The 11700-nt window shown below is 42.2% G+C and overlaps 1 protein-coding gene across 1 annotated transcript; it reads right to left on the bottom strand.

Annotated features, from left to right (window-relative positions):
• Positions 1-395: 395 nt before the first annotated feature.
• Positions 396-10908, bottom strand: dhx32b (DEAH (Asp-Glu-Ala-His) box polypeptide 32b). The gene is made up of 11 exons (XM_074646132.1): positions 9991-10908; positions 9640-9833; positions 8727-9105; positions 8403-8639; positions 7258-7351; positions 7021-7170; positions 4911-5102; positions 4683-4823; positions 4294-4484; positions 1957-2147; positions 396-783 (listed from the first exon to the last, which is right to left on the bottom strand). Exons 1-11 carry the CDS (start codon positions 10270-10272, stop codon positions 609-611), a joined length of 2226 nt encoding a protein of 741 aa, XP_074502233.1. The 5' UTR covers positions 10273-10908; the 3' UTR covers positions 396-608.
• Between the last annotated feature and the right edge of the window lie 792 nt (positions 10909-11700).

Here is an 11700-nt window from a genome sequence, read left to right as displayed (position 1 = left end):
ACCGTTCAGCCCGGGTCACTGAAGAGGGGACATGATGCTTTCAATGCGGCGTCGGTGAACTGGGTCACCCCAGCGTTACTGGACTGTATCCGCACCAGATGGAGCTGCAGGAGGGCCCAAACTGTCCCTACACCTCATTAATCAGGCTGGACCCTCAGTGCTGTGGGTGACTGACTGTTGGACAGTGACTGAAGGTAAGATGTGAAAAGGAGCCACAGAATCAATTAAAATCTCAGCGGGAACCTAAATTATAAATGAGTAGTTTATAAAATTTGACTTTTTTAAAGTACGAGAAAATTATCCAGAACAATTTAGTTACCATATTTTTCTGTTGAATTGGAGGATTAAGCACAAATATAAATAATAGGGCACAGAAAAAATCCAGATAAAACAACAATTATTGTTTCCATTTCATATATTAGTGCACTTTGTAAAACTATTAAAGATAAACAACAAGATGACAAAGATGAGAGGCACAGATGAAAGGAAATGACTCCTACAAAACAAATTATAACATCAATTATACTAATTGACAATGTGCTTCTGTGCAATATAGTGCAATACTGGTTATTTCATCACCCATCACTGGGAACAGTGGGTCAAGTCAGTCATTGTATGACACAGCGGTCAGAAGTCTGTTCCTCCTGAGGTTCCTCCTGGGAGGTTGGAGGGTTCTCCTCTCGGTACTGTGAAGCTCCATGGGTCAAAATGTTTTGGAGGATGTCTTTGCTCTCGCTAGGCGGTAGATTGTAGAAAAAATACAGCGGTGCCATCTGAATGAACCTAGTAGGGCAGGAGAGGACAATGTTGTTGGTAGAAAGCACAGTCAACAATCATATTTGTGTGGAATGGAACTGAACTAGGGCTGTCAAAGTTAACGCGATAATGCGGTAATTTTGCCGAGGAAAAACTGGCATGGCCATTTTCAAAGGGGTTCCTTGACCTCTGACCTCAAGATATGTGAATGAAAATGGGTTCTATGGGTACCCACAAGTCTCCCCTTTACAGACATGCCCACTTTATGATAATCACATTCAGTTTGGGTCAAGTCATAGTCGAGTCAGCACACTGACACACTGACAGCTGTTGTTGCCTGTTGGGCTGCAGTTTGTCATGTTATGATTTGAGCATATTTTTTTATGCTAAATGCAGTACCTGTGAGGGTTTCTGGACAATATGTGTCATTGTTTTGTGTTGTTAATTGATTTCCAGTAATAAATATATACATACGTTTGCATAAAGCAGCATATTTGTCCACTACCATGTTGATAAGAGTATTAAATACTTGACAAATCTCCCTTTAAGGTACATTTTGAACAGATAAAAAATTCGCAATTAACTATGGACCATCATGCGATTAACTGCAAATACAATATTTTAATCGATTGACTACCCTAAACTGAACTAAACTTCAATTTGGGTTGGTTTGGAAGGACTCCGATTTTTGTTGGAGAAAAGACTTACAGTACTTACAGATACTTAGTATATCTGCTCCTCACACTATTTGAACTGCAATGAACGGATTGACACATTTCAAAATGGGGAACCTAAGAGAGCATGACAAAGGCTGCAGAGCTTTCTCTTCCTCCATTAAGCTGCAGCTCCACATTCCCAGGGATCTGTGCTGTCCATAATCCCCTCTCCCACCAGCCGATACTTGAGAACAGGATTACGATACCTCCCTTCAGCACCAGCATGACTGGTCTCTGCTGAACTGGGGCTTTACATCTGGACCGAAAGGGAATGTGTCCGTCTGATTACTTTTAAGCTTCTTTAAATGGGAAGATACGAGGGGTGGAGTTGTGGGATGGGGGTGGGGGTCTACTGGGTTCTTTTAAAGCAACAAGGGACCGCAGTCTAGTTAACCAGACTGTGTATGGTCAGTTATGTGATTGCAAAAACAAGTGCACGGTTTAAAATATACAGAACAAAAATGTTAACAAGGCTGTGACTTACTCCTCCGGTGTTATGTGGGTCATGGTGCGGAGGCAGTTGTCCTCAGAGAAGGAATGCTCGTGGAACAGCACCCACTCAGGCAGGCCCAGCTTAGGGCTCTTGGCTCCGTAGCCAGACAGAGGATGGATCTGTGCCACGTGTTTATGGGTCAGAATGAAGTAGTTCCCTGATCCATCCACATCCCGCGCCACCTGAGGGATATCACAGATGTCAGATGGATTTCCACAAAAGGGACAACTGGAGTCCCGTTAAAATGATATACTGTACATACTGATACTGATTTTGCCTGGAACAGTACACATAAAGCCAAAACATAACAGGCGACAAGAAAAAAGGCTAAATTCTCTAAAGATAATATAGTTTCTGCTGAAAAATTGCAGTTCAAACTGTATTTGTATCAACAATTTCAAATGAGAGAAGTTGAAGTGTTGATTTAAGTGTCGGCACTGAGTGAAGTTGAATTCAAATGCTAAAAGGTAAAGATGCAGTCGCAGTTCAAGCATTGAAAGGAGTTGAAATTTAAGTTGTAGGTGATAAATGAAGCTAGGAGTTCTAGGTGAAGTGGAAGTAACCATCTAGCTTGTCAAGAAGGAGGCTAAATAACACTTCAAACTGGCATTGCCATTTGCAAAGGGGTCCCTTGACCTCTGACCTCAAGATATGTGAATGAAAACGGGTTCTATGGGTACCCATGAGTCTCCCCTTTACAGACATGCCCACTTTATGATAATCACATGCAGTTTGGGGCAAGTCATAGTCAGGTCAGCACACTGACACACTGACAGCTTGAGTTTGCCATGTTATGATTTGAGCATATTTTTTATGCTGAATGCAGTACCTGTGAGGGTTTCTGGACATTATTTGTCATTGTTTTGTGTTGTTAATTGATTTAAAATAATACATATATACATACATTTGCATAAAGCAGCATATTTGCCCACTCCCATGTTGATAAGAGTATTAAATACTTGACAAATCTTCCTTTAAGGTACATTTTGAACAGATAAAAAATTTGATTAATTTACAATTGATCGCGATTAAGTATGGACAACTATGAGATTAATCACAATTAAATATTTTAATCAACTGACAGCCTTAATTGAAAGCAGTTGAAATGTCACTTGAGGAGTAAAAGAGGAATGCAGTTCAAGTGGAAGAGCTGAAGATAGTTCAAGTGTGTACTGTAAGCAGTCGAAATGTCAGTAGGTCATGTAACCACTGACAACAGTTCAAATGTCAGTTGAAGAATAAAATTCAGTTCAGCTCAGTGCGTTGCATCACTGAAGGCAACATGGTGGCAGAGCTGCATAGTTATGACTAAATAATAATTCTGAAGATTTGTCTCATTAGTTATAAAAAAGGAAAGTTATTGTTTCTGCATAATAATTGACGTGCATGTTTTATACAAAAAGTTTTTCTACCATGAAACAAACTATTTTACAATAGAGATGGACTTATTTAGCCCCTTTTTGTGGGATCGTCCACAGTTGGTCTATGTCCTGCCATTTTTCTATTCTATTGTATTTTGTTTGATGTGAGCCTGTATTTATACTGACTGAGCTTAATGTTCTCTTTACATGTTTAATGAAACACTGTAGACATAATAGCTGTTTTGTCACAGTTGTGTTGCCATTTCAGATCAGTTTTAAACTTTCTTACACACCACCACTAGATATAACATGCACATGTTTTTTCCTTGGTGGGCCTGTCCTCCCGAAAATGGGTTTTGCTGTATAGTTTTTTTTTATAGTATATTATATTATTATTAGTATATTTATAATGGACGGATCTAAAGTTATAGGAAAGGCATTTGTATATTGTGTACTTGGGTTGAATGTTTTATTTTTTAATAAAGTTAATTTTGATTGAATGTGTGTCTACCTACTGTATGAATGGTGTATGTTTCTGTTGGTTGAGGGAGTTTTGAGTGGTTGGTTCTTTTGTGTGTGAGCATGAACGCTCCTCCCACACAGCTGAGACTGTCATGTAATTTGGGCTGTTTTTGGGAAATGAGATGATTTTTCTTTTGAATTGCATATTTTTAATCACTTACTCACTACAGTAAATGAAAAGAAATACATTAATATTTCAGTAACCCCATATTCTATGGTGATTAATAGTGGAAACTAAAATCACAGTATAATTACACATGATTAAAACTCACTCCACATTGTAACATTAGTTCCACTTAGAGGAGTTTAATATCCTTTAAGAGTCTTCAGGAGGACTCCGGGTGTTTGATGTAAGCTGAAATGTTGTAAGCTCATGAGTCGATGTTGATCTAATCATTTCTGTTATGTTTTTGTTGAGTGGTATAATGAAGTGATGTTTTCTGACCTGCATTAAGAAACCTGCCAGCAGGGCTCTCTTAATGTTGACAGTGTTGCTTCGGGAACCAAAGGCGGGCATCGAGACGGGCAGCTCGATCCTCTTCAGAGTGTCGGTGAGCTCAGTACGAAGAGCGTCGGCCATCAGCAGAGCGGCGTGGTTCAGATAGAAATCCCTACACCACTTCTCCACATCACAGCCTTAAAGAAGACAGAGGCAAGGAGGTGATTATAGGAAGACTTCATTCTCATTATAATTTATTGTGATCATTGCAATTATGCCCTTTAATATCATTATTTAAGACCAATAAACTTGTTGGTAACAGTTACAATGATTTTTCTCTACACCATCTGTGTGTTTGTGTGTGTGTGTATGTAGGTGATGCTCTCTAAACTCACATGGATCCTGCTGGAACTGTTTAAAGGCCTTGTAGATATTGACGAGGGTGAAGTGATCTCCCTCCGGGTGCTGGAACTTCATGTGGCACTGGGTCGCCTCTGGCTTCAGGTCCACAGAGGGAACCGTGAAGCAAGTTGGTGCTAAAAAAAAAAGATCCACAAGATCAATGTGATGTTTAGAGCTGACTGTTCACTACATACTAACAGATATTTGTTAAGACATGTTACCTGTTAGCATGGCGGCGATGACGACCACCTCGCTGACACAGTCAAACTCGCAGGAGGCGAGCAGAGTCTTGGCCATTTGGGGCTCCAAGGGGAGCTCGGACATGATGATGCCCATCTCAGACAGGTTGCCGTCATTATCCAGAGCTGCGAGGTAGTCCAGCTCCTCCAAAGCCTGCATTAGGCCTTCAGGATCTGGGTTGGAAAGGTTTTCAGATCATACATTGTTTTTTTATTGTACAAAATTAAACCTTAGTTAAAGAATAACTTTGGTGGATCCTATTTTCCCATGTTACTGTGTCTAAGTGACTAATAGGGACAACAACTTTTGAAACTGGTCCAAACGAGCTGTAATGTAATCGCTGCGGGCAACCTGGCACCGTCAGTTTACATCCACTAAAAGTGCTTGTTTCTGCCACTGACAGGCTCAGATTGTTATGATAAGTGTCTCACAACATTATGGAAAGGACCCTAAAGAGAAAAAAAAACGTTTTCTTACATTTCGGTCCGTATATAACCTTTATTTAACTAGGAAGTCACATTGAGATTAAAACCTCTTTTACAAATGAGACCTAGCCAAGACAGAATCAAATAGCAGCGTCCAACACATAAGAAGACAACAACAATGAATCACGGCAGCAACAATAAGTACGACAAAATACATTACATCATACAGTTCATTAACTGGTTAGCATGTTGGTCATGTGTTTCTTATTTAATTGAAGCAACTGCAGCTAGCAGTGACCTTTTCCTTTATTCTATGTTTAAAATCCTTTAAAGAGATAAGGGTCTTAAGTTTAAGCTTGGCCTGCAGATCGTTCCAGGAACAGGGACCGTAGTGGAAGAGGCTTGTTTTGCCAGCTTCTGTACTGATAGAAGGCACTTTAAACTGAAGCCATTCATGTAATCTAAGATTAGAACTGTTTTGGAGAAATACAAACTTCTGGCTTAAGTAAGTAGGAAATTTGGCAGAGATGATCTCATAGACAAAAATGTACCAATGTTGTAACCTACGCAAAGAATAACTGTTTGTTATTGTGTGTCTCGCTCAGAGAAGTCTCGTTCTAAAATCCCCACAACATTGTGGAAATCATCTAAATATTCAGCAATGACATTGAACATGTTTTAGATAACACTAAGCTACACTTTCTGTAGTCCTACATAACAAACTCTGACAACACCGGCACTCCTCTCTCCTCTCGCAGCATACTCCCTCAATACTGGACCAGTTTCAAAATATGTTGTCCCCATTAGTCACATGAGAAAATAGGGGTTGAAAAATACCAAAGTTACCCTTTAAACTGGGAACCAAATCCTGCAGAGAACCAGTACATGTCTTTATGACTGTCTAGTATTTAAAATAATTAATTACATACAAATACACTTTGGCAAAAATTGTTATGGATTATTTTTTTTTTAGTTGTCATGCTGTCCAAACTGTAATCCACAGTGATGACCCACTGGAACAATCCCCCTACAGTATACTGGCACCGTGGTGGGCACGCTCCGAGTAAAAAGGCAGCAGAAGATTAGGATTGTATAATCCTCCCCAACATCTGCCATGCATCACTATGCAAAATGAAAAGCATGTCATGGTACAAATGAGATTTTCTACTCTGTCTTTGCAACAAACATGTTTTTCCACCACGGTGAAACAAAGAGACACGGACACAGAGATAGAGACGGAGCAAGAGGAAGGAATTAAATCCACCATACATGCTCTTTATTATCATCTACACTCCCACAGACCAACACTATGTTTATGCTCTAATCAACTAATGGGAGGCTCACTGTGTGTGTGTGTGTGTGTGTGTGTGTGTGTGTTTGTGTTAGTGGGGGTGAATAAATCCAGAGGAACAAAAGCACACGGAAGCAGGTCAGCTCTAAAAGGATGCTCGCAGAACAGGAGCTGTCAGTTCAGCTGAGGCACGGCTCACTGCCTCCCAATAAAAAAAAAGTTCCTGTGTGTTGGAACAAAAGAGAGCGGACTGACTGAACCCAAAGTTCACCTCATTATCACCGAGGATGATGTGACATTTAGTCGAACGCCAGAGGCTTAGCCAATACAAACGGCCATAAAAATACTCATTTTGCCTCTTTATGTAAATCTCACCTGGCCTGTCGATGAAGTCACAGTGGCCCAGTCCAGCGATCTCCATCCTCTTCAAGAAGAGCACAGTGGACGTGATGTCAGACTCCACAACATGTGGGGGAACCTCAACAGGAAGCTGTCTGTCCTCTGGGTACAGACAGAAACACTTGCCTACAGGATAGAAAGATGTTTTTTCAGACAGGACAGGAAGCCAGAGATTCATATCGAAAAGTGTTTTGCAAAAGTTGAACTTCTCACCCGTTGGAGCTGCCAGCTGCTTGCGACTCTTCGCTTGACCCGCGCTGATTGGCTGAATGATGACCGAGTTTGTCCTGATCCTGGGGTTGTAAACCTGCAACAGCATCACACATTGCAGAGTAAACACAAGTGCAACTAATTATGGCCCTGTTCATTTTAAAGCAAAGATTTATAGTTTCATAATGACATTTAATGAAACATTTACACAAATCTAAAGTGAAAACTGTGGATATGGGAAGTGCCAAGATCTTGATTTATTGTTGTACGTTAATGGGTTATGGCATAAATAATAAAAAATGATAAAATATAGAATTTCAGACTTCAGAATTAAAAATAGCAGTTTTGTCTCACTGGCTCTGCTGTTTCTGAGAAGCAATATCTGTATAATCCCCCAAATCATTGCTTTTTAATTAGGGCTGTCAAATTCGTTTTAACGCCATTAATTTCTAAAGCTAGAGTGAAGATACTAGTATCATATAAATCTAGAAAACCTAAGGAATTCATGTCATACTAGCTTGTCGCCAAGAAATTAAATAAAAACATTTTGGAAGGATTAACTGGCATGGTCATTTTCAAAGGGGTCCCTTGACCTCTGACCTCAAGATATGTGAATGAAAATGGGTTCTATGGGTACCCACGAGTCTCCCCTTTACAGACATGCCCATTTTATGATAATCACATGCAGTTTGGGGCAAGTCATAGTCAAGTCAGCACACTGACACACTGACAGCTGTTGTTGTCTGTTGGGCTGCAGTTTGCCATGTTATAATTTGAGCATATTTTTTACGCTAAATGCAGTACCTGTGAGGGTTTCTGGACTATATTTATCATAGTTTTGTGTTGATAATTGATTTCCAATAATAAATATATACATATATTTGCATAAAGCAGCATATTTGCCCACTCCCATGTTGATTAATCGCGATTAACTATGGACAATTGTGCGATCTGTTTTTAATACAAAAAGAATATATAAAAAACAAACAAGGGATAATCTCCGCTCAACATGGTGAATTGTTTTATTCACCATCATTCTACATCATGAGGGGGAACCCTAAAATGTACATGCCCACTTCTGGTGTGTTTCTACATTAACAGCTATATGATTTACTGTATAACCCTGGAACAAATAAACACTAACTTACATATCTTTTCTCAAGCCCGGCATCAATGACAAATCTTATTGAGCTGACAGCCCAGAAGAAGTCCTCGTTTGGGCTGGATGTGAGGAACACTCTGCGGGTCCGGCCAGTCTCCTCCTCCCCCAGGATTGGTAGATTCCCAGGCTGGCCAGGATGCACAGCAACGGGCAGGAGCTCACCCAGATCAGGGTGTAAGCTGTGCCCCTCGTGACACAGAATGCCATGGGCTAGATCTATCTCCTGATGGAGCGTAAACACAGAAGATGAAGTCAGAGGAAGACATTCTCAGACTGCCAATTCCTTCATGCGGCGCTGCTTTTTTGTTACCTGCGTCGTCACCAGAAACACGACCACATCTCCCTCCTCTTCAGAGTGGTGGATCTCCAGCACCAGGCGGAGAGCAGAGCAGAAGTAGCTGTCACCTGTGCTGCTGTGCACCACCTCCCCTGCGCCCGGGCTCTCCAGGCGAATCAGAGGCGCCGCCGCCGACCCGGTGAAATGGGCCAGTGGCTTTGGGCCGGGTTCGACCGCCGTGAGGAGGACCACGCGGAGCTCCGGCCTCTGCAGGGCGATGTCCTTCAGCAGACCCCGGAGCACATCGGTGGCTACGGTCCTCTGGTGGGCCTGGTCCACGACTACCACGCCGTAGCGCTCGAGCAAAGGGTCTGACATCATCTCTCTCAGGAGCATGTCATCTGTGCAGTACCTGTGTGGTTGGGGGATAAAATAATGCTTGACATTCAGAGGAAGCAAACACTGTATTCAAATTCATAATAGCCTGAAATAAATCCTCAGGTTTCTTTAATTGTACGCCTCCAGGCTGCAAGAGAGAAACCTCGGAATGGCATCTTAATGAAAGGCACTTTGTCTACACTTCAGCTTTGCCCCTATTAGTGTAATTTACTCTGATAATTAGTCTGAGGAGTGGATCCTTTCGTGCTTGCCGGCTGCCTGTTTTATCTGATCTTTCTCCCCTCAATGTGCTGAGTCTCTTTGTCCCTCCAGCTGACTTACGAGCGACCCACATGAGGGAGTGTGACATATGGGCAGACAGGGAGTCGGGGCAGCTGTGAAGGAGGCCCTGAAAAGAGCCCCCTCAGGCCTTTTGTTCACTTCTCTCTTGTGAATAAGAAAAGGGGGGGGTGATTTAGCTGTGCTTTATTGTAACCTGGCAACAGGAGGGAAAGAAGTTAAGAGAAACACTGCGTTTGAAAGTAAGAAGTGCTGTTTTTTACCATACCTGAGGACTGTGTCATTAGTGGAACATGTTTCCAAAGGGATGCTGTACCCGACTTCATGACCGATGTTGACGTCCATCTCATCAGCCACTCTCAAGGCGAGATCTACTGCCTGCTGAGCGTGAATCTGGGTACAAACCACCATGCCGTGCTGGAACTGGACTGACAGGCAGAACTCAGCACACCACTGGGGAATCTGTTTCAAAATAAAAGTGAGAGGAGTTGTTTACATCTCAGAAGCATTACGAGTTGATAAGAAGAGGGTTAGAATATCTCCCTGTAACTAAGTTGTTGAATGAATGAAATGTGCAATATCTTCCATGGCTGTGTCAAAATGCCCCCACAGTACTCACTTGAGAACTTCTCCCAGTTTTGGCAGAGCCACTGACAATGACAAACCGTCCTTTGGCCAAAGTGTCCATGAATTCACACTTTGCTCTCCACACTGGCAGCTCTTTCCTTTCTCTCAGCAATTTGTAAAACCTGGAGGAATAAGGCAGTCCATCAAACTGATTAAGCTCCAAAATGTCATCATAGTCTTTGTGTCCCGGACTCAAAGCTTCCGTGTCTGAACAACAGGGTGATTCCCCCTCAAAGTAATCCTCTCCACTTAAACTGGTAACGTCCTGCGCCATCGCAAGCCAGCTCCCAGTCTGGTCCAGTTAAGACTTCATTTACAGATCCAAAGAAATGAAGTTTGGAAATCTCCCGCTCTCAGTAAAACTGTTGGACAGAGCACAGACCGCCTCAGCAAGTGAAGCCAAATGAAAGGCGGCTCACTAGGCGGCCAGCCCAGTGTTGTCATGTGCCCACTAATCCCATAGAAGTGCAGATGACACACACACACACACACACACACACACACACACACACACACACAGTCAGACAGAGATAGATGGGCTGAGACTCAGAGCGGTCTGATGTTTACAATGAGAACTGGCTCACACGCAAAGGCCACAAGCTGTACATAATGCAAAATGCATTAATTTATCAACTGTGGTTCAATTTAGTAATTAAGAAATGAATTATCCCAGTGCTCGACAAACTGAGACAATTTATTTCTACATCCAACAACAAACGGTTGTGCCAGAAAATGAAGACCTGTAAAACTAAGAGGTTAGAACAAATGTCTGCTCTGTTTTCATCCTCCACAGTGTTACTGCACTTACAAACACCTACAGTCTTTCAATTTTAGAGTCACATCTAAGAAAAAAAACAAAAGAAAAGATGTCGTTTGGTAACTGTATCGAAAAAAACTGGTGTACTTTTACTTCCCGTACAGACATGAGAGTGGTATTGCAGTTAAATCTTCTGTCTCTGGGTAAGACAGTAGATATAGTAAGTATAGTTACCAAAATGACGAACAATTCCTTCCCACTAAGAAATTTGGACAATGTTTCTTAGCACCCACAAGTGACTGATAACTGGTACTGTTCAAACTAAAACCCACTTAAAGGGACTGTTTGTAACTTCTTACATGTATAAATCATTGCGGGTCGGTGTCCCATGCGCGCTCACTTGTGGCTACGCTGTTCAGACTCAGACTCCAACACAAACTACACAAAGTTCTATCTAGTGAAGCCCGTCTTGCAAAACAGTGTCGGCCGCGGTCGGAGGACGCGGGGGAGTCTGTAGCTTTGGTCTCCAGGGCCAGAGTCTCTGCTGTACTCTGCTCTGCTGCCTGCCTGCTTGCTTTCGATCACACAGCGCGCTCATTCTCGCTCGCTCAGCTCGCCCTCTGGCCGCGGTCGGGAGGCAGAAAAAGCCAACACTAGGATCAGCACTGATTCATGGAGAGACCTTCGTCTGGTCAGCTAACATTAATGCCAAGCAGGTGAAATGTAGAGTTATATTGTGGTTTTAGCTGACGTGTGTCGCCTCACTGTTTTGACGGATGCTCGCTCACATTCAGGTAGAGCGTGCACACGGGCGAGCACGAGCAAACAGGACGCTGACTTTCGTTGACTTAACGGCCACAGGTGTCGCTGTTACAACCAATTTCTGATTCTTACAAACAGTCCCTTTAATGTTTTTATTAAACCATTTTTTTTCTCAATGAAAGT

Source organism: Sebastes fasciatus, chromosome 9, assembly GCF_043250625.1.
Source record: "Sebastes fasciatus isolate fSebFas1 chromosome 9, fSebFas1.pri, whole genome shotgun sequence".
Taxonomy (NCBI): domain Eukaryota; kingdom Metazoa; phylum Chordata; class Actinopteri; order Perciformes; family Sebastidae; genus Sebastes; species Sebastes fasciatus.
Note: the sequence above shows the minus strand (reverse complement) of the source record. Positions and strands in the feature narration are given on the sequence as shown.